Raw genomic sequence first — 22,482 nt, 5'->3', positions numbered from 1 at the left:
CAGTCATGTGACTTGGAGAGCCGACCTTGGGGAGCTGGGAAAGGGAACCTTTCTTCGGGGTGCCTTTGGCCCTTTGCAGGGTCCTTCCTTGAGCAGCCGTGGCTCAGTCCTCCCCAGCACCCCGAACTCTCAGCCTGGTGAAGGCAGCACATCCTTCCATTCCACTCACGTTCCAGCCAGGCACGGGCACCAGTGTAAACAAGACACCAACAAACGCTGGCATGATTTGCAAAAACACGGACATTTTAACTTTAATAAGTTATAAAAGTAAGAGTCAGATTTTACATTACAGAACAAAAATGTATTGATTGCTGTATCAGTAAGCCAGAATTTTGTGATTTGAGTTCAGCACCTTGATTCAGTATGGCGGCTACCTGTCATACAGGAGGGATTAGAATCATAACGCTTCATCTGCTAAGATGTTGCTATTGAGCACCATTTATATACTCAAACAGAAAAACCTTAAAATACACGAGAGGCTTATACATGAAATTCCATGGGTTTTCCAAAAGGAGTAAATCAGAGAGCTGGGTCCCACAAATCTAACACGAGTCTGTCCACTAATGAGAAGTGACGCAGGGACACTGTAGCAGATTTTCTAGCGCAGGGGAAGGCCTGAGTCTCATCCATGCCAGGAGCTCCCCAGATGCAGAAGCTGGCTTGCAAAGATCAGGACTGTTACTAAGCCGGTTCTCCAAGTGGTCCCCAGCTCAGTGGAGATTTGCGTCGTTTCTTAGAGCCTGGTGAACATTGCATTCCTTAAACAGAGAGACTTCTGAGGACCATGTGGCTCTAGAGAACTCTTTTGACATATGGCTCAAGGATTGAGGATGGCACATAGGTCACAGCCATGCTAGCCGTCAGTTCCCAGAGGGTACCTTGCTCCTGTCAGCAGAAGAACGGTGCCCAGGGAATGTCCCACCTGGGCCTCTTCCCAAGGGCTTCCAGCCTCAAGCCAGGAAGCCCTGCTCTGCTGGGATCTGGGAATGGAGCATTCCCATCCAGAGGTCCCTAGGCTGGGTAAACCGAGTCATACTCTCTGCCTAGCGTTAGTCCTGAACTTCCTCCACATCCTAGGACAGACCCATGTAAGAACCACCCAGTTGAATAACACCAGTTGCCCTGGGTTCAACCAACAATGGAAAGCCTCAGGCTCCATTTCCTAATTACAGAGGCAGGATTGCACACGTGCTGTAAACCACATCATAAGGAACGGGTACTATGAGAGATAGTCAGGAAGCTTTTCTCCAGTTTGGTTCTTTAGGAGACACGGGGACAGCGCGCAACATGTGTGGGATGTGGAGGTGGAGGCGAAGGGAGGGAGGCTAGCCATTGCCCAGGTGGAGATTGAAGCGTCTGCTCCGATTCCGTTCTTGCTGGTTCCTACATCGTCATTTTGTCCTTGGACCATACACACAGACCCACCCACACATGTGCAGACTCAGATACTTAGCACCTCAAAAATCAGTAGAAGGTAGCCACTATGCTATGATCCTGAGCCTCATCCATATAATGGGGAAATCAACGACAACAAGTTCTCAAAGAGTGAGGATTGGCAAGAGTACACAGCCTCTAGAAGTTTCTTAAACAGGAAAAGCTTAAGAATTATGTGTCACACTAAGCCCAGCTAAGGAGCTAACGTGCCCCTGGGTCTTATAATTCTGGAAAGTTTAAGTTTCATGTTCACAAAATATCAATGCAGTGAGAGATAAAAATGAGCCATCCTTCTCCCATCCACCCCCACTCCCTTCCTCCTATTTCTCTTTTACTTGCATCTTGCTCACAAAGCACCATTCTCTGGAAAATAGGAGCTATTAAAGTTTTCAAGGAGCAAAAGATAATGTAGGCTCTCCCCATCTCCCACACTATACCCCTGTCAAGGGCCATATTTAGCAGGTCACTCCTGGGTTCTGGGGCTTCTAAGGGACAGAGGCAAGAGTGCGGCAGGGCTGGACAGGGAAAGCCCATTCCCAGCAAGCAAGCAAAGCCCACAAAGCCCAGGATCCCAGAATCCTTAGGCCTGGCCTTAGGGAGATTCCAGGCTCTTGAACCGCTCACTGAACCTTCCCAGTAGAGCACGTGCCTCCCCTATCCTTCTCAGGTACTTGGGGAGGGAAGAGGCTCTCTGGGGAGCCCTGGGGCCAAGGTGGCCAGGGAAGAATGCAGGAGCTGTTCCACCAGAGCCTGGAAGGCAGCCAGCAAGGCCAGGGTTAGTGGACAGGGGAGAGGCCTGGGAGGGCACCCCACTGTTTTCTTGGCATGGACCCTGTTTAGACCTATCCTTATGTCCTGTTTTAGAATTCTCATTACTTTCCCAGGTGAAGAGGACAGCTGCACAGCTCAGACTTGGTTGAGACATTCAGGTGCTGTACAACATGAGCACCAAATAGGTCAGATGCCCTTTAGCTCTTAATTAGCAAGACTGCATCAGGCCAAGAAGACTGGAGGCCTCCTTAAAATATTCTGAGTTGACCTTTAAAGATTGAGTTTTTTCATGTGAAAATCTAGACTTCTTCCAAAAAAGGACACTGTCTGGCAAGGCCAGGGATAGTGGAGCAGACATGAAGAGAGATACAGATTTCACAGTGGCAGCAATGGCCAAACGCAACAATCAGCTCTAGGTGGGTGTGGCTGTCAGGGTGGTCACAGTGCCCAGCAGACCACTACACTCACCCTGGTCACCTGCCTGGCCCTGGAAGATGATTTGAGTTTATCACCTCCACTTCACTGTACTCTTGGCACTGGTCAGTTATGCAGTAGATCACCATTTCTCCTAACAGTCCCATAGGCTGTGTCTAGGGATTGGTAGGAAATGCTGTGCATCACCACCAAAGAAAGGAAGATTCCCAATCGCTGCTTAGCAACTTGGGGCCAATTTTTTTTTCTCTAAGTGATCCCTCCTGCCCTGCCCTCACCGATGGAGGCTGTACAGCTTTTATATTCCCCTCCACTCCACGCCCAACACCACTGCAGGATTTGGTTGCTCCTCGGCTGGGAAGTGCACGTGCTAACCTAGTTACCACATGCTCATGCCTATCTTTCTTACGTCATTCCCCCTCTTTGTTTTCTCAAAACCTTTTGGAATCAGGAATTTTGACTTCATCTCCATGACACAGGATTTGCTATCCCATGGAATATCTCTATAAGCAAGAAAAAAGTGCTAGTGATGCTATCTGTCCATTTTATTAGAACTTTCCGAGCATCTCTTTCTTCCGCATCTCGTCAATGAGCTCTTGGATTCTTTGGTTTCTGGTCTTTTCATATGGGCTCGGTCGTCGAGGAATTAAATTGGGTGTCTGGACTTCATCTTCCAGGCCATGGATTTTGTAGGGTTCGTCTAAAGCATTGGTTTCTGGGTGATCCTCTGTGGCATTCGTGTTGGAGGCATTGAGAGGGACCTCCAGGGGGGTGCCTGGCGATGGCTGCACCTCCATGATGAGAGTGGGCACTGGGATGGTGGGCATGAACACGTCGATGTCATTATGCTTCCCGAGCGGTGGCTCTATCCTGTCCTCCACGTTGCTGAGGTTGTTGTGCAGGTTACAGGACTTGCAGCACAGCTTGTTGTAGCCTGGGATGGAGCAATAGCGAGACAAGACTTCCATCCTACAGAATATTGACTTGTCGCCTTGGCAGTGGCCCTCTGAAAGAGAAAAGTGGGACAAATAACCAAATGACAAGATAAGGGGGATTTTGTTCCCCCACAGGGTGCAGCTTGCTGGAGGAGGCATATGGAAGAGCCCAGAGACAGCACAGAGGCAAGTGAGCCCAGGCAGAAAGTCTGTGTGGGTTCAGTGTCAGAACATCCCCAGAGCAGGCAGCATCTAGGGACCCCTGCCCCGAAGTGCTGACACACAAGCTGTGAGCAAGGCTTCCTTTCTCCAAGCAGGCCCCAGCTGAACCTGGATGTTTCAGTATCTCTTAAAAGTTTGAGAAAGAAATGAGGCCTGTTCTTTCTTACAGAGCAATTCTAAGCTTATCTGAAGGAACAGGACTTCATCACATCTTCACATTTGACATCCCAGTGGTAACCCCAGTGAAATTCTGTGGCAAGGCTTGACTCTACAATAATCTATAAGTGGTAACTATAACAAAATTTAACCTAAAAGAGCCAATTCCTAAGACTCAATATAGCAAATCCCAGCACTGCTGTGGCCCCACTGCGCTCCACAACTCCCAGATGTTGCTCCCATTCTTACCCAAATGCCCCAGATGATCTTTTAACTGAACAGTGCCTAAAGGAAAGTCAAAAATCACCCAAACTTGCATGGGCTTTCCTACACTTGCCTCCTTCCTGACAACTTCATGTCCAGCCTCTGCTCCATCCCCCTATGGCACTGCCACCTTGAGCATCCAGCCATTTCCTGAAAAAACATGCTGCCTGCACATGTTTCTCTTTCATTTCCACCCAAGAAGCCGGTCAACTGTGGTCCAGCTTTCATGGAGAGTCCCGAGTCTCCACAGAAGCCACCATTATCTCTCACTTTCCACCGAGCCGTCTTCTCTCTGGCCCATCTCCACCTCTGTCTGCAGCTATGTTCATTCAGCCCATCAACTCTTCCTGCTCTCACTCTCTCTTTACTCTCTGTCTTCTTCCCAAGTTTTCAGCCCTTCCCTCTCCCCACCCGCTCATTCCACAACACAAAAATTGAGATGAATTTTTTTTTTTTTTGAGACCGAGTCTTGCTCTGTTGCCAGGCTGGAGTGCAGAGGCACCATCTTGGCTCACTGCAACCTCTGCCTGCCCCGGGATTCAAGCGATTCTCCTGCCTCAGCCTCCTGAGTAGCTGGGACTAAAGGCACATGCCACCATACCCAGCTAATTTTTGTATTTTTAGTAGAGACAGGATCTCACCATGTTGGCCAGGAGACTCTCAATCTGTTGACCTTGTGATCTAGCCGCCTTGTCCACCCAAAGTGCTGGGATTACAGGCATGAGCCGCCACACTCGGCCAAATTGAGAAGATTTAAAAAAATTCACTCAAGATGAAAGATTAAGTCATGTTACAGGAGACATCTGATTCAATAAATTCCTAATCACTGACCTCCGTGAGCCCAACACTGCCTGTTATGGTCTCTGCTCAGCCGCTCTCTACTCTCCACAGTGATGACTTCAGACTTTTCCCACACCAACCCTTGATGTGCCCTCCTTTTCCCTCACTCTCCTTAGTTGAACTTATCTACTATTGAAAGAAAGGAAGGAAGGAGGGAGAAGTGAAAGGAAGGAGGAATTGAAGGAAGGAAAGGAAGGAAAAAAGGAAAGCGAGGGAGGGACACAAGGAGACAAGGGAGGAAGAAAGGGAGGGAGGGAAAAAGAGGCAGGCATTGGAGGGGGGCCACATCTGACACAGTTACCCCATACACCGACATATGGCATTATCTACATCTGAAGCCATCCAACCCACTGAAGCTTCCCGCAATAACAGACAAGACCCCCCTCCTCCCGTCAAAGGCCAGTGGTTCTGATGTCCTCCTGCTTCTTAATGGCCACTGCTTCAGCCTGTAACTTTCCCTTAGAAGCTGGTGACAGACCACCAGCCCCAAGCCTCTGAAGCTTCAGACTTGCTACAAGCCACATCCACCAAGTGCCTGTGGGTCCCCAAAGCCTGTGAGACTCAACCCATGCAGCCGGAGCTCAGGGCTTCTGCTGCAACACCCCGTCTCAGTGCATGGTATTTCAGGCCCACAAGCCAAACACCTGGGTGTCCCCTCCTAGACACTATCAGATATGCCCTTGTTCCTCCCCCTCTCCTACCTCCACCCTGGCTGAGCTGCCTCTTGGCTGTGCCATGGGAGGGATCTGTGTCCATTCTTTACCCATGTCATCTGGCTATCCTGCTCCAGTCAGAGTGCTGTTTTCTCACTGAAGATGTGACCATGGCACACACCCCACCCTCACTTGAAGCCTATGACCTGTCCCCTTCCCTCTCCTGCCTCCTTCAGGCCTTAAACTCCTTGCTCTGCATGGATCTCCTTCTGGCCACAGGGCCTTTGCACATGCAATGCCTCTCTCCTGCCTTCAGCTACCACCCAACCTCCTTCAGGTGCAGCTGGAGCACATCTTCCTCAGGCAGGCATCACCTGACCTCCTTGAACAGGTAAGGTCTCTGCAGCACATGGTCTCAGCAGCTGTGCCTTCCCAGCCAAACTCACATCTGATGTCAGATAACTGACTAGTGCCAGACTTTTTCATTATCCTGAAAGCTCCAAAGGGCAGAGCCCCAGAGCCTAGAACAGTGAACCAAATAATGCATAAAGGCATAAAAAAGATAAGGTATGAAAAAGATAAATGTGAGTAACTGAGGAAGTTCAAAACAGGGAAATTTTGAATCTTAAAATAGCAAGGCTCTAGGCAAGAAGAACATAGGGAGGCCATGTGTCAGAGGGGCACCCAACTTTGGCCCTGAGCTTCTAAGTGACCAAAACAAGGAGAACACATGACTGGCTGCAGTGTCCACCATGAAAAGGGAGTTAAAACCCATCGGCCATCAGAAGAAGGGGTCTCTCTGACAGTGAGCCAAGAACCCATGCTCATGATGCTGAGGGGAAAGGGGAAGGGCCTGGTGCCAGGGGAGATGCTAGAAATCAAATCGTAGGATCCTGAGATGTAGCTGTCAGGATTTTGAAACTGACAGAAGCCTTTTCTCAGATAAAAATCTTACACAGATGCCCAATATATGAAACAGAATCAGACGCTGGTGATAATGCTATTTGAAGATGGGCAGAGGAGACACAGGGCTCCTGTCCCTGCCCCACCCCATCATCTCCAGCAGCCTGGGAGGCTTAAGGTGTGAAACTACTGATCCCTACCCTCAGGGAGACACAGGGGGGTCTGCATAAGAGCTGATAACAGCCTCCCCACCCCCCATCCCATATGCTTTGATAAAGGAGGGAGCCTGGGCCTGGTGGTACTGGGAAGGACACCCTGGCCACACACTGCCCCCTCTCCTGTTGCCTGTGGCTTTTCCAAGGCTGGTATTACACAGTTTTGAAAACGCTGGATGGAGAATACATCATTCTCATTTCTCAATAAAGGAGTGGTGGGCTCAGGCACTCATACCAACATTCAAAAGGTCATGCAGCTGGTTTAAAAAGTGAGGCACCATCCTCCAGACGTGCCCTCTTCGGCAACTGTGCTGTAGGCAGTGTCTCCAGTTCCGGCCTAGGAGTCCCTTAGGGGGTGTTGCTCCTGACCCATCTCTGGGTAGGGAGACTGAGTGGAGGGAAGTACTTCAGACCCAATTTTCCTTGATGCTCCTTATCTCCCTTAATCTGTGATTCCTTTTGATAAAGATCTGAGCTCTGGGCAGGCTGAACTCAGCCATTGCTACCATGGTTGCTCCCTCCCCAGGACAGCCACTGGGCCTGGTCCTGTGCTTGAGGCCTGTCCCCATGATGCTGGGCTGCTCCCCGCTTTTTTTTCTCATGGCCTCCCATGCTTTCTTCCTCCTCCCTGGTAGGACTCCTCAGTGGTACAAAAAGGGAGGAGTGAGATTCCCATGGGCAGGACACAGCCCAGGCCCCAGATCAGGAGGTCCCTGTAGAACCCAAACCCTCTTTCTGGTCATTGTCAGCAATGTGAGAGAACGCAGGTCCTGTGGCTGCCTGGGAAGACCATGGAAGACACGGGCAGGTTGGCTGCCCATAAAGCCACCACTGCCCTGCCTGTCTCCCGACCCAGGCTTTTCCGGGGCTGGCCCACCCCCCAACCTGAGCCACACGGGCACCTCTACCTTCCTGAACAAGTAGCCCAAGGCTAAGAGCCATGCCTGGAGCCATGGCAGTGATCTGCTGGTGGCTCACGGCAGGTGACCTGGACCAGCAATGTCTGGACTACTGGCCCCACATTCCCACTCCACAGGCTCTGAATCCAAGATGAGGAGAAACCGTCTGGGGCCCTTTTCCTGACAAGGAGACCTCCATATAGAACCTAGATATTCTTGCAGGGTGCTCATTTGACACGATTCAAAACCCAGAATCACAGTGGAGTGTCTCAACTGTTTACTATCAGATTTTGGAAAATGCCTGGGGAGAGGAGATAAAACTTTCCGGGGAGATGGGCCCTAAATATCTATGTTGGGCAGTGGGGAGTGGGGCAGTAAAGTCATTGGAATCAGAAACCATGCTCATTAATGCTACTCTGGGCCATGAAGAAGAGAAGGAGCCATCAGCTTGCCAAACCCACGCACCCAGTTTTATGGAACTTTTATTGAGTTTATTTGTGGGATGCATGACAGGAGGTCTTTCCATCATTAGTAAGAAGAAAAGGTCATTTTCACAGTCACTTTGGCACACGCTAACGTCTCATAAAAAAAAAAAAAAAAAACAGAAAAGCAACGACAATGGAACCTATAGAATACGTCATTAAATACATACAAAACACGAATAAAATATCCCTGATAAACCAAAGTGCATATGCCCAGGACAGTACTGCACCTTTCCCAGTCGCGCGCGTGCTCGCATGGCCTCGGCAAAGTTGGAAGTTAACAGTCGTGAGATTAGTACGCAGTTGCACACTGGTTATTTACAGAACAGTGATCAGAGCCGCAGGGGTAGGGGCCAGCCGCCCGGCAGGGATGCAGTGTGAACAGAGGCGGTGTCTGGTGTGGAGGGGCAGGGCGGAGTGCTACATGGCTCGCGGCTCAGGGCCCAGGGGGTCGCCCCCTGGGTGTAAGGCCGCGCTGTGGAGCACCCTCTGGAGCTCCATGCAACAGTCAGCGCCGACTGGCCAGGTGGGCATCAGGGCAGACTCCAGTCCGCAGAGACGGACCGCGCGCACCGCTCAGCCCAAGGCGCAAAGCCATCTGCACTTGGAAACCTTAACCTTGGCAAAAGGTGGATGAACGGACCAGCTCCCCTATACCTTCCCTGCCTCCTACCTGTACCACGTTCCCCCCTGAAGCTGGAGTTAGCAGCCAATCCTGTTACCTTTCAACTTTAAGGCATTTTCTACATAGTTTTTCTAAGCAAAAAAGCAATAAAAATTGAGGTAATTCTGTAGTTGTTCACACTGGTAGGCGAGGCACGCCCGCACCAGTCACTCTCTCTCAGCCCTAAGGAGGGGGTACTGTGCACGAGATGAGAAAAGGCCATTGGGGCTAAAGGGCGGACAATGGAGGTGGGGAGTGTCCTCACGCCCCGCCCCGGAAGGACGCGTCCCTCTGCCGCCTCCGTGACCGACCCCCGCAGGACAGGGCCGGGCGGGGCTGTGAGTTGCGGAAGGCCGGGTGGAAGCAGGCCATAGTTTCACGAGTCAGAAGGACACGCTCAGCAAAGGGTCAGCAGCAGCAGCGACAGCGGTGGCAGCCGGGAAGCCCCTGGCAGCGCTGGAAACTCGAGGTGGGGTCCCCGCACGGCGACGCAAGACCGCGCCCCCGAGACCCCCAAGACAACGCCTCAAGGGTGGGCGGGGCTGGGGGCGGGTTCGGCCCAGAGGGTTGCCCTTTGGCCACCGGCCCCTCCTGCAACCACGACAGATCTTTGCCCCTTTACAAGCCATCACCGACCAGGTTCCGGCCCCAGCAGAGGCCCGAGCCCTCGCCACGCCTCGGCGAGGCTGGCCCCGACAGCAGGCCGCGCGGCCCGGAGCAGACACCGAGCTCACAGACCCGGGAGAAAACGGTCACCCCAGAGCGCGCCCGGAGAGTCAGGGGAGCTTTCCATAGACAGAGAGGAGGGGGGCCCAAGGCAAGCTCCACAGGGCGCAGGGCATGCACTGGAGCGCAGAGACAGAGTTATAAACGGGTCGGTTACTTGACGAGATCTTCTGGATGGGCGAGTCAGGGTCGGGGCGGGACAGCCACTGAACCACGTAGCTCTTCTTGGAGGGATCGGAGGTGTTTCCTAGAGGGAGGAGAGAGGGGCTGGGGTTGCAGGGCACCGGGCTGGGGCCCCTACCCCAGACAGAGAGGCTCTGGGTCTTCTGGGGTCCTGGGGAAGCATCATTGAAGGCCCTCCCCCTAGACAAACTGTCCTCTGCTGCCAAGTCGATGCCCACCTCCTGCCCCTCCGACAGCATCCCGGGTCTCATCTATCCCGTCTCTCACTGCCCTGGCATGCGGGCCCTGTCACCTCCTTTTCTGTGCAGGCTCCTCTGCCCCTGTGCCCTTCCCTGCTCCCCGGGTTCCATCCACTGTCTGGATCTCTGAGCTCCCAGAACACCTGGACAGAGCAGTGTGTTGGGAATGAGAGATCCTGGATCCACCCTCCCCATCTAGGGGCAGGTGCCTAGAGCCCCCTGAGCTCTCTACTCTGTAGAAGGAAACTGGCAGGCAAACTCTAGTCTTGAGGTGGGGCACTGGGAAAGCTTTGACCCAGCCTAGGAGGCTGTGTGGAGACCTTGGAGGTGACACCTGCACAGCATTTGGCCAGGCAACTGTGTGCAGCATGTTCTCCTTGAAGGGCACAGAGCACACCCTCTACTCGCATGGGTATCCCCTACCCACACAGGCACCTTCCTATTCATGCAGGCACCCCCTACACCTTAGGCACCAGGCACCCCCTAGCTGGCAGAGTCCTCTTGTCACTGTGAGTCTGAAGTGCCCTGAAAGCAGGGAGGGGCGAGTCAGCTGCACACAGCTCCCTCCATGTCCTGCCAGGCAAAGGTCCTGGCCCTGGCCTGCAGTGCTCTGCTTCTCCACGCTCACAGATGTTGAGTGCTGCTACTCTCAGGGAAGGGCCAGATTTGCCTGAACCAAGTCTCCGACTCCTGTCGCCCTGGGCTGCTGCATTTTGGGAGCAGGGGCAGGGGCAGGGGCTGCAGAGGGCTTACGGGGACAGGGGCCCAGCCTGCAGATCCTCGCCGTCTCAGGCCGCTCCTCCTGGCAGATGCCGAAGCTGTCGTCCGCGGTGCGGCAGAGCACTGGCCGCTCCTGGGTGCCGTTGCCACAGGTTACTGAGCACTGCAGGGGGAAAGTCGCCAGGCAGGGTTTGCCTCTCAGCAGGGCCCATACTGGCAGAGCTGGAGGAGCCCACAGTCCCCAGGCATGTGACCCATGCGCTCGGGAGGTGTGGGGTAGTGGGAAGAGTGGGGTTAGAGGCTGCCTTGCTCCGCCCTTGGAGGCTGCCTCAATCTCCTGGGGCTCTAAAGAAGGGACCCACATGCCTGTCTCTCTGAGCTGTTGTGAGACAGTGCCCATATACAGACCGGCATAGTCTTGGCGTTGCTGGGCTCTTAATGACAGCCTCCCTTCTCTGGCTGGAAGAGGTCCAAGGCCCAGGAAACCTGCTGTGCACTGGGCAGGCTTTGAGGTGGGGCCCCTGGGAAAGGTCTGATCCAGCCTAGGAGGCTCCAGTAGGCTCCCCACAATCCTGGACACAAGGCTGTACCACTAGTGCCCTCACTAGCTCTTCCAGCCCTGAGTACCCTCACTGCTCCACCACACTGACCAAGGAGGTGCCAGAAGGAGCAGTCACGCCCAGCCCTGTCCAAGGAAAACTCTCCAGTCCTCACCATATGCTCAGGAAAGGGCTGACTCAGCAGACCTGGATTGTTCAAACCCTGCACATTCCCAAGAAAGGTCTGTTTTCTTTTTTCTTTTGTTGTTTTTGAGACAGGATCTCACTCTGTGGCCCAGGCTGGAGTACAGTGGCACGATATCAGCTCACTGCAACCTCTACCTCCCAGGCTCAAGCAATCCTCCCACCTTAGCCTCCTGAGGATCAGGGAGTACAGGCACACACCACCATACCTGGCTAATTTTTTTTTTTTAAAGACAGGATCTCGCCATGTTGCCCAGGCTGGTCTCTAACTCCTGGGCTCAAGCTATCTGCCCACCTTAGCCTCTCAAAGTGCTGGGATTACAGGCATGAACCACTGGGTCCAGCCAACATGTTTTCAAGGCTTGTGCCTTGTAAAGCTTGGCCCTTGTGCAGCTCCTGGGAACTAAGCTCATGGAAGGTTCCACCTATTAAGGGTGCCTTTGCATGCTTGAGGCCTTGAGTGAGGCCTTGAGTCACGCTGTATCAGTTGGTTCGGGTAGCTCATACCAACAATAATGGATGGGGAACACTGCTTTTCCTCTAAAGCCTGAGGTCACATCTATGTATGTGGCTGACCCCAGTGAAAACCCCGGACGGCCAGGCTCTGGTGGGCTTCCCTGGTTGGCAGCATTTCATGTGCATTGCCACACATGGGTACAGGGAGAATTCAGTGCATCTCTGTGACCCCACTGGAAGGGACAATGGGAGCTGGTGCCTAGATTCCTCCCGACCTTCTCGCCTGTGACTTTTCCCTTTTTCCTGATTCTACTCTGTGTTCTTTCACTGTTAAGACCCTGCAACTGAGTCCCACTTCTGAGTCTGTGAGTCCTCCTGGTGGATTACTGAGCCTGAGGATGGTCTTGGGGAACCCCTGACACACCAGGTCTGTGAGTGGGCTGTCAGAGCTCATGGCAGCCCTGGCCTGGCCTCGGCTGGCTCTCAGGCCCTGCCCCAGGACCACCTAGAACCTGCCCTTCAGTCCATCCTCATTATTCCTCCCAGCACAAGCCTAAGCACTCCCTGCTTATCCCCCTCCTAGAAGTTTGGCTGGCCTCCTAGACACCCCTCCCACCTCTGCAGGAGATCCCAGACCTCCCCTCTGATCCTGGAGCCCTGAACATCCCACTGGGCCTTGGAGCCCAGGATACCCTCAGTTTCCTGGGATTCCAGACCCCATGTCACACAGAAGCCTCTGCCTATGCAGACACACATTCCATTGGTTTCTTAGCCTAGCACTGACCATGTGGCACCTACTGGTGCCCTGAAACCCACGAGACGTGGCTCAGGACAGGAGCTACATCCAGGCCCACATGCCAAAGGGGAATGCTCTGGCCACCTCAGTCCCACCCAAACTCAGTTTGGGAGCTGAGGACATGGGGTCACGAGATTGCTTACCTGGGACCAGGGCCCAGCTCGCCACCGGCCAGGGCAGAGCTCGCGGTTGCAGGCCCGGCGGCTCTCAGGCCGGGCGTCATTGCAGTGCTTGGTGTGCACGGAGCGGGTGATGTTGTCGTGTAGGGGCTGAACACAGCGCACGGAGCGCACCTGCATGCCTGTCCGCCCACAGCTCTGGCTGCACGGCTCCCATTCACCTGTGACCCACCTGCCAGGGCAGAGCGGTGCATGGTCAGGCCTCTGCGGCTCCTGGAGAACCTGCCTCGCTGAGCTCCAGCGCCGCTCCCTGCAGCCCAGGTGGACGGCGAGAACAGAGGGCAGCCTGCTCCCCTCCTCAGTTCATTTTCGCTTATTCTCACTAAAGTGCTGGCCATCCAGGCTTGCATAGTGGGGGGACTGAGGCTTGGCTGCTCCAGGTCCTATTGATGATGAGTCCCATGCATGTCACCACTGGGAGACCCTGGCAGAGTGGGTGGCTGTGGAGGGCCCCAGCCTGAAGCAGTTTCCCAGCCTCCTTAGGGTCCAGCTACCTGGTCTCACCTTCTGCTAATGTCACAACTCTTCTGCGCAGAGCTTAAGAGCAGTGTGGATTCCCTCAGCACCTGGTCCTATGTGGACAAGCACGGGGCCTGCCCATTTACCAACTGTCTTCCCCACTGAGGTCCCTGGGCCCCGAAATGCAGCTGCCCGCCCCCCCACCCCCACCCCAGGGCCTGAGCATCAAAGCCACTGCTTAAGCAACATCTACCACAGGGCCAGGAGGCAAGCCCCGGGCCCGCTGAGCCTCTGTTTCCCCATCTGGGCATCACTGTTTGTCGTCATCTTTAAGATGCACATAACTGTTCAGTTTGGCAGTTCTGAAGCTGGGATACCTTCTGCCCTGCAGCTTTTTAGATTCCATGAAATGTGGTGAGAAAGACCTCGTCAAATGCCTTGAATGATGCCAGGCTCAGGCCCCACACCTCCATGCACGGGAGCTCCTGGTGGCCCCTGGCCTCCCCCCTCTAGTGGGAGCCCGAGCTGGGGGCACTCACACTGGCTGGGAGCACTCCTGCGGGTTGCACGCTCTGCGGATGGCTTTGGGCTTTGAAAGGGCGGTGCAGAAGCCGCGGTGCACCATCTTGTGGTCCAGCCTCCGGCGGCAGCCATACTTGGTGAACTGGGACCCTGAAGACAGAGAGCTTGAAGGGGCTCAGTGGGGTGGCACGCCCCGCCCAAGGGTGCAGGGAGGGGTGGGCTTCTCCAGCAGTGCTGGCCTCATTCTCCTGCTCACCCATGTGATGACAATAAGGGTGGGCAGGACCCCAAGCCTGCAGCTGGCTGTGGGGAGGCCTTGGTGTGCCTCAGGCAGAGGAGTGAGAGGACAGGAGAGAGGTCACCTTCTCTCCTCGGCTGCTTCTCCCTCACTGGGCTCCTGGGTCAGAGTGGAGGCCCCATTTCCTCTCTACTGCTAGGACACCGGTTCCACCTTGACCTAACATGCCCAGTGGGCCTGGTGCAAACCAGGAGCCGGGCAAGCATGGGGCCTGCAGCCCGCATGCTTCCTCCCACAGTCCTGGGGCAGCCCTTCCCAAATGGGGCCATGTTCTCCAGCAGGGGACATCTGGCCATGTCTAGGACACTTTTGTTGTCACCATTGGGGGAGGGGGTGCATCGGCGTGCAGAGGCCAGGGATGCTGCTTGGCACCTGGCAGTGCAGAGGACAGCCCACACGGTGGAGAGTGACAGAGCACAAACTCTCAGTGATGCCAGGCTGCGAAACCCTGGCTTGCTGGGTGAGACCAAAGAAAGCAAGGAGACAAAGCCTGACCTCCTCTGGGTGCCTGGAGACACCCCAGAAAGCAGAGGCTGGGGAGGCTGACATGGTGGGAAGCTGGTGGAGGGGCTCAGGTGAGGAGAAGCCTGAGCAGAGGCCCTAAGGGTGAGCACAGCGTGTCTAGGAAAGCCCACAAGGCCAGTGTGGCCAGGATCTGGCGGCAAGGGACAGAGTTGAAATATACCGGGAAAGGCCAACAAGTTGCCCCGACCCCGGAGGCCATGAGGATTTTGTTTTTTATCCTAAGAGCAGGGGAAGCTGCTGAAGACTATGACACCAGGAAGAGATGCCGTTTGATGTGTCTCCTCAAACGCTCTGGGGTGAGAGTAGACACACAAGGGCCAGTCCAGAGGAAGGTGCGAAGACCAGGGGATGGCCGCGAAGATGGGAATAGTAGACAGGCCCAGGAGATTTGCAGGAATCACCAGGGGTGGGTGTGCTGATAAAATCCAGGATGGGTTTGGGGCTGGGGGTGCGCAGGTCCCTGGAAGAGGACCCTTCCACCTGCCTGGGCCAGGGAGTTACCCCTTCTCTTGGTTAGCCCCTTGTCCTCTAGGTGTGGGCCCGACATGGCATTCAGGGAGGTCTGTCCTGGCCACTTGCCTCGTATCGCCCAGCCTCCAGGAGCAGTGAGTATGCAGGACAGGTCAGCACCTCCTGGCCACCTCTGTGTCCTACGTCCATCAACTGCAGACTGTCTGGTATCCAGGGTGGGTGAGACCCCTTTGTTCCCAGCCCTGGTCCAGGAACATCTGGGAGGCTTTTCCCAGTGAACAGAGGGAGGGGCCCCTGGGGTGTCATCTGTACTGCTGGAGTCTTGCCTGTGCCATCCTACCAATGCCAGGCATTACCCTTCTGAGCTGCTACACATCAACCTCCTGCCAGGCCAGCTTGTCACCCCCACACTGAAGCAGACCCACAAAGACATGGTCTGTGCCCCACACATGCTCTTTGGCCACCTTTGACCCAACGCCCCAGCACCCACCCTTCCTGCCCACCCACTGGCTCCTCCAGTGCTGCTAAGCCCTTGTCCACCCAGGCAAAGGTCCCTACTATGCCTCCTCAGCCCTTGCTCACGCTGGGCCCCACGCCAGGATACTCCCACCTTCTCGTGGTCACCCTCATGTCACCCCGGTCCCCAACTCCAAAGCCCCCTCACCTCCACCACAGGGTTTGGAGCACGGAGACCACTTCTTCAGGGCCCACTCGTAGACCACAGAGTCATCTTCCAGGACGTTGTTGTCGTCGACGTTGAGCGAGTCCTCGTGGATCATGTATTTGTACGTCAGTGAGATCCGTGTGTCTCCCGCCGGGATGACCTGTCACCAGCCCAAGATGCCGAGATGTCCTGGCCTGCCCTGCCCTCCATGCTTCCTCCCCAGCCAGCTCAGGAAAGGCAGCTGAGGCAGACTCCAGAGGAGTCTCATCATTCATGGCAGTTACATTCCACGAAGTCACCTCGAGCACCAAATTCATGAATACGCAACCATTACCCCAGGGGGCACAGGGTTAGGTTCCTGTGAGCCTCTGTCTCAACATTTTTGTTACCTGATCAATATATAACCTCGTTTTATGTGTGAGTCTGTTTTTTGTTTTTGTTTTTCTTTTTGAGATGGAGTTGCACTCTTGTCACCCAGGCTGGAGTGCAGTGGTGTGATCTCTGCTCACTGCAACTTCGGCCTCCTGGGTTCAAGTGATTCTGCCACCTCAGCCTCCCGAGTAGCTGGGACTACAGGCACCCAAAACCACGCCCAGCTAATTTTTGTATGTTTAGTATAGACGGGGGTTTCACCATGTTGGCCAGGTTGGCCTCAAACTCTTGACCTCAGGCAGTACACCTGGCTCGGCCTCCCAAAGTGCAGGGATTACAGGCGTGAGCCCCTGCGCTCAGCCTATGTGTGAGTCTGTTTAAAGACATTTTATTTAACATTTACTGTGATTGATTAACATTGAACTCACAGTCAATAGCACTGCAGCCCATGTTGAATGAAGCTTATCTAACACATGTATTTTCTTCTTAAGACACCACTGTTTCCTAGGCTTAGGATCACTGGACAGCCCTTCAGCAATAGGCTCGGGGCCATTTTAAACAGCAAAATTGCCCCCAAAGCGGCACAAAATGGGAAATATGTGACACTCAACAGACTGCAGAAAGGACCTTTGTTTGTGGGATGAGAGCAGAAACAAGCAGGCGGTGTGTCGAGCTGCTCCCGCCTCTGCTGGGAATGTGTGTGTCAGGCAACTCACACTTTTCACTGCTCTGTGGGGGTCACAAGTCAATTTTACTGAGCAGGTGAATTTACAAACACAGAAACCGTGAATACCGAGGGCCGACTGCTTACCCACTGACACAGGCAGGTCACCAAAGGCACTTCCAGGGGGCAAGAAGTCACTGCAGGCAAGGTGGGCAGGGTGGCATGGGGTACATGGGGCACGCCTGGCCCATTGCTGCACCTGCGCACAGGTGCACCCACATGTGGAGGGCTATGGGCTGGCTAATTAATCCCAAGGCCAGCATGCCCACCTTAGGGGAGGGGCTCTAGGGCAGGGGAGCCTTATTTGTGATGTGTACATTTTTTGACAAATAAAATACATCCCTATGCAGTTAAAATTAAATTTTAAAAAGTGATCTGGCTTCCTTGAAACCAAGTAAAAAAAAGTGATTTGAAAATCCAGCCCCCTTGGTACTTTCCTATAACAGGAGCAGCCTGTGGCCCAGACCCAGAAGATCTGGGGTCCAGTCGTGCTTAGAGACACATTCCAGTGCAACCTGGGTCTGGGTGTCTAGCTTCCTGGGTCCTGACTGTCACTTCCCAGTGTTACCAGGTTTCAGTGTAACAGCATGCTAAAACGAGCATGCTGAGGGCAGATGTGAACGTCCTTCAGATGGCTAAACCGAAACCCTGAAAGGGGAGAGAGTGCTCAAGGTCACCCAGGGGTCATGTGGGGCCCAGAGCCCTGACTCATGGGTGCATGGTCGTTCCTGGCTCTGCCCAAGTCGGAGCCTGTTGGTGCCAAGGGCAGGGTGAGACCTGAAGGGTCAGGAGGCTCAGTGTCCCAGGCACCTCCATCCTTCCCCCGGGGCTACCTGCACCCCTGCCTGGGCCCAGCCCTGCCTGAACTCACCAGAACAGTGATGGTGCCATGGAGGGGGCCCATGGTCTGCAGTGTCTCCCGGCCATCCTCGTCCCTGTACTCCCATTCCACGCCCATGGCAATGAAGGTTTTGGAACTGGCATCCACATCATTCTCTTCATTTAAGATGAACTTGCCTGTCTCCAGGTTCTTGACGGCTGAGAATGGCAAGATCAAGCACTGTGTCGTGGTCACCCAAAGGCAGGACCAGGCCCTCTGGGAGGAGGCCTGGCGATGTCTCCGGGTTTGGGCAGGCGGGGAGTGGTGGGCAGCTGAATCCCTTGTCTCTCTGGCTGCCCCCTTCTGGTTTCCTCTGTGCCACTGACAGCCCAAATGGCTCTGGGAGCCCCGCCTGCCCGTCACTGCTCCCTTGGGCCCAGATTACCCTCAACTCATACCCTCTGCACCCACCAGCCCTGAGGGTGCTGGCTCCCCTTGGAAGCCACTCAGCAGCTGTCAAGGCCAGCTACCCATAGCCTATTGGGGGCACTCAGTGGACACTTAGAGTCCACCTGGGGCAGTATGGCTGGGAGGGGTCTCCACCTGGTGCAGGGCATCTGCTGGATGGGCAAGCATGGGACCCTGCTGGGGTGGGGGCTTCCTGCCATGGGGTGAGCAGATGTTGGGCTGAAACAGCAAGGCCCACACCCCATCAGTAACCGTGGCCCAGCTGAGGCCCCAGCAGCTCCCCACAGACCCAGAAGAGGCCTGGCCTGATTGGGTGACACTCAGGTCATCTAGGAGCAGAGGACTTGTCTGGCCAGGAAGCCCCATGCTTTCTGCAGTGTGGGGGGGGTAGCTGCTGTGGGGGAGCTGGGAGATGTTAGTGGGCCGCAGACAGGGTATCAGGGAAAGAATCATTCCCTGCAAGCCCCCTGTCATTCTGTCCACTCACAAAGGAAGCCTCTGCTTGGTGCCACAGGTCCCTGACTTCTCTCTGACCTTTGCTCCCTTTCCACAGAGACCAGCCTCAGCCCAAGAGGCGGTGGCAGGAAGCAATGTTGGGACAGAAACGTCTTTTTGTTCAGGAACTGACTTTTCTGTTCACCTTCTGCTTAAGGCAGGTGGTATGGATTTTGTATTTAGGGTAGCAGTCTAAAATTTCCTCTTAAGTAAGAAAAAAAAAGAGTATCGAGAGAGTGAGACCCTGTCTCTAAATAAAAACAAAATAAAACAAAACAAAAGGGAGATAAAATAAAAGGGCACAGCGTGTTTGTCAGGCGGCGTGGGTGCTGGTCCACAGCAGCGTGGGAGCCCTGACTCTGTCCAGCCTCCTGGGGATGGGGACGAATGTGGGGATCAGATTGGGGGAGGGACTTGTGCAGGGGCCCCTGCATTCCGGGGCATCACTTGTGACCTTGGCCCACGAGTCCCCAGAAGGTAGAGCCCCAGGAACTTTCAAGGGGAGGGTAGACGGGTCCTGAGAGCCTCCCGGGCGACCTGGGAGGGCGCGGTCTCCCAGGCAGGGCTGCCTCATGGAAAGGGGCACTCAGAGGTGTGAGAACATCCACATTTTCGGGAGATGCCAGAATCCCTGTTTTAGCTGGAATCTCTTGAATTTAAAATTAAGTCAATTGAAAATATGTAAGTGCACTGTGAGCACCCACTGGCCAGCTGGCCTCACTGTGGGGATGGCAGGGCTGCCCAGGACCTTGCGTGCCTTCCAGAGGGCAGGGGGACTTCCCACCCTGACCGTGAGAACAGGGACAGGGAGTTAGCCTGTAGGCTGAGGGACATATCTTTTGGATACACATCCTTCCATAGCTGCTGCCAAGCAGAGCCCTCTGATCCCAAACTTTGGCCTCTCCATAAGGAAAGGGCTCAGGTGGGCTGAGCAGAGAGACAGGTCGGGTCCCACTGACCCGAGAGGAGTCTGGCTCTGAGACTCACCCAGATGGTGGCTGGTGGCGTCTACCTCCTGAATGAGCAGGTGCCTGGCTCCCGCAGGGATCTCAAACATCTTGATGTAACCTTTGTTTGATGTGGAAAGACACAGCAAACTGAGAAGGGAAGGGGCCGCTCGAATTCGCACAATGCAAGGAGGGGCCTCGCCTTTGAAGGCAGTTCCCTTGGGGGCTCTCCCAGGACCCTGGTATTTCTCAAGCTTTGAGCACCCACCTGAGAGGGGTCACCAGGAAAGCTGCTGCCTCTGGGCTAGTCTCTAAAGCCCAACCTGGGCACCCCCATATACTGGCATTCTCCGCTCTGACCCCTGTGACCTGGGCTCCCACTCTCCTCTTCCCCACCCATCCTGGCACCCGGCTGGGGCTGTCGCCAACTTAGGATTCTCCCTCCCCCTCATTGTCACAGACCTCTCCCCCTCCCCAGAATAGTCATGAGCCTGGACAGCCCCAGGATGAGTCAGGCCCACAGCTGCCTGGGCATGAGCTGCTGCAGGCACCCAGGCTCCAGGGCAGAGGGCAGGGACTCACTCACCGTGCTTCTTGGGTGACCGTGTGAACGTGCCCTTGACCACTTTGCAGTGGCTGTTGTCCCCTCCGCACACGCCACACTTGTCTTCCTGCTTGCTAGAGCCAATCACACCGTCACAGCCCACCTTCTGTTGGGGGGTGGGGCAGGGGGAAGGCAGTAAGCACTTGAGACGTCTGGATAGTTTTTAAATCTTTTATTGTAGAGACAGGGTCTTACTATGTTGCCCCCAGACTCAAACTCCTGGCCTCAATCGATCGTCCTGCCTTGGCCTCCCAAAACATTGGGATTACAGGTGTGAAGTACCTTGTCTAGCCTCATCTTTTATTATCTCCACAATCAGAATGCGTCTAGTCATCAGCCACCTATAGGGTGTCTCAACCTGGCAGTTTCCACCTGGGCCCCTGTGCATGTGGCTCATTTTGGGCAGGTGAGCCACAGAGGCCCAGGCAGGCACCATCCCTTGCTTGGTGAACATTTATGTTTGGCAAGCAGAAGATGCCATTTATTTATTTATTTCTTGAGACACCATCTGGCTATGTTGCCCAGGCTGGAGTACAGTGGTGCGATCTCAGCTCACTGAAACGTCTGCCTCCCGGGTTCAAGCGATTCTTCTGCCTCAGCCTCCTGAGTAGCTGGAATTACAGGTGACTGCCACCACACCCAGCTATTTTTTTTTTTTTTGTATTTTTAGTAGAAATGGGGTTTTACCACGTTGGTCAGGCTGGTCTCGAACTCCTGACCTCAGGTGATCCGCCCGCCTCAGTCTCCCAAAGTACTGGGATTACAGGCCTGAGCTACCGCGCTTGGCCTGGAGACACTGTTTAATGTCCAGCATTCTGAACCTGAACTAAGATGGGAACGATGCTACCACTTTAAGTGGAGAGACCAAGGAGGCCCAGGTCTTTCTATTGGCTCTGAATCTCGCTTTATAACAGGGCCCATGAAAGTTTAAGCCAGGGATGGCCACAGGTCCCCGAGTGGCTCTGCGCAACCGCCCGCCACCATCAGAGGCCCGAGAAGGCTGATGGCTTGGATTCTGCTTCAGTGCAAGCCTCTTCAGTACAAGAGTAGAAGGCTCTGGTCATGACTAGGGTGGCTGTATTCTGGAGAGGGCGCATGGTTAACAAGGTGCTGCTCTCCTTCCTGGCTGCCCAACAGGCAGTCGTACCACTGAGGTAGTAGAGTCAGAGATGTGCTGGCTCATTCCAATGTCTCCCTTTTTACAGTGTCATCGCTTAGATGACACATCTGAGGGCCTGTTAGGACTTTCTCAAGGTAGTAGCTTGTGCCCTTGATCCAGTAGAAATGACCCTGCTGGCTCATTTCATACTTGATTCTCTCTCAACTCCCTGATCTGCACGCACAAATGTTTCTTTGATCTCCTGACACATCTTCGCTGTCATTTTACTTGTAACCTTTCTGAGTCGCTTAATTTTGACATTCTTGAATAGACAGAATCCACTTAGACATTATTTTTTGAACCAGTATTAGATTCTTTCAAAAGAAGAGTTTCACATTCATGTGTATCATTCAGACTGATAGATTTCAACTTATTACTGCCGTTTCCTCTGTGTTTTTAACTTTTCCTTTTTGTCGCCTTTGTTTTTTATCTTTTGCAATATGATTGTATGCAAATGTCATTGTAGGGCACATGACTGTGTGCCATATAGTGACATTTCAGTCAGGGGTGGACCACACATATATCAGTGGTTCCAAAAGATTATAATACATATTTTACTGTTCCCCTTCTAAGTTTAGGTACGTCTGGATACACAGGTACTTACCATTTTGTTACAATTGCCTACTGTAGTGAGAGCATGCTGCTAGGTTTGCAGCCCAGGAGCAACAGGCTGTACCAGCGAGGTTTGTGTGAGTGCACTCTATGATGTTCACACGACAAAATCACCTAATACATTTCTCAGGACGTATCCCTGTTGGTAAGCGATGCATGGCTATAAATATTTATGTTTTCTATTTATGCAAAATTAAGCAACCTGCTATTACCTGTCAAAATTACCATTAATAAATATTTAACCTATCCTTTTTTTTTTTTTTTTTTTTTGAGATGGAGTCTTGCTTTGTTGCCGAAGATGGAGTGCAATGGCATGATCTTGGCTCACTGCAACCTCTGCCTCCCCAGGTCAAGTGAGCCTCCCGCCTCAGCCTCCCAAGCATCTGAGACTACAGGCATGCACCACCATGCCTGGCTAATTTTTTTTTTT

General features: G+C 53.9%; 1 protein-coding gene and 1 long non-coding RNA gene across 2 annotated transcripts in view; one reads left to right on the top strand and one right to left on the bottom strand.

Moving 5' to 3' along the window:
• Nucleotides 1-222: 222 nt before the first annotated feature.
• Nucleotides 223-22,482, bottom strand: part of ADAMTS2 (ADAM metallopeptidase with thrombospondin type 1 motif 2) — a 219,394-nt gene continuing 197,134 nt past the window's right edge. The window contains exons 14-22 of the mRNA XM_032270494.1: nucleotides 20,264-20,387; nucleotides 19,718-19,798; nucleotides 17,819-17,985; nucleotides 15,852-16,011; nucleotides 13,911-14,043; nucleotides 12,877-13,084; nucleotides 10,772-10,901; nucleotides 9,754-9,843; nucleotides 223-3,643 (exon numbers count right to left, since the gene is read on the bottom strand). Of these exons, the coding sequence (XP_032126385.1) occupies nucleotides 3,186-3,643; nucleotides 9,754-9,843; nucleotides 10,772-10,901; nucleotides 12,877-13,084; nucleotides 13,911-14,043; nucleotides 15,852-16,011; nucleotides 17,819-17,985; nucleotides 19,718-19,798; nucleotides 20,264-20,387 (1,551 nt within the window). The 3' untranslated portion in view covers nucleotides 223-3,185. The remainder of the gene's footprint in view (nucleotides 3,644-9,753; nucleotides 9,844-10,771; nucleotides 10,902-12,876; nucleotides 13,085-13,910; nucleotides 14,044-15,851; nucleotides 16,012-17,818; nucleotides 17,986-19,717; nucleotides 19,799-20,263; nucleotides 20,388-22,482) is intronic.
• LOC116544297 lies at nucleotides 9,182-16,265 on the top strand. Its single transcript, XR_004265877.1, has 2 exons — nucleotides 9,182-9,339; nucleotides 15,863-16,265. It is a non-coding gene; the product is annotated as an uncharacterized LOC116544297 (long non-coding RNA).

This window comes from Sapajus apella, unplaced genomic scaffold, assembly GCF_009761245.1.
Source record: "Sapajus apella isolate SASKATOON/1434 unplaced genomic scaffold, GSC_monkey_1.0 scaffold211, whole genome shotgun sequence".
Lineage (NCBI taxonomy): Eukaryota > Metazoa > Chordata > Mammalia > Primates > Cebidae > Sapajus > Sapajus apella.
The sequence above is the reverse complement of the archived record's forward strand: the minus strand, read 5'-3'. Positions and strand labels throughout refer to the sequence as shown.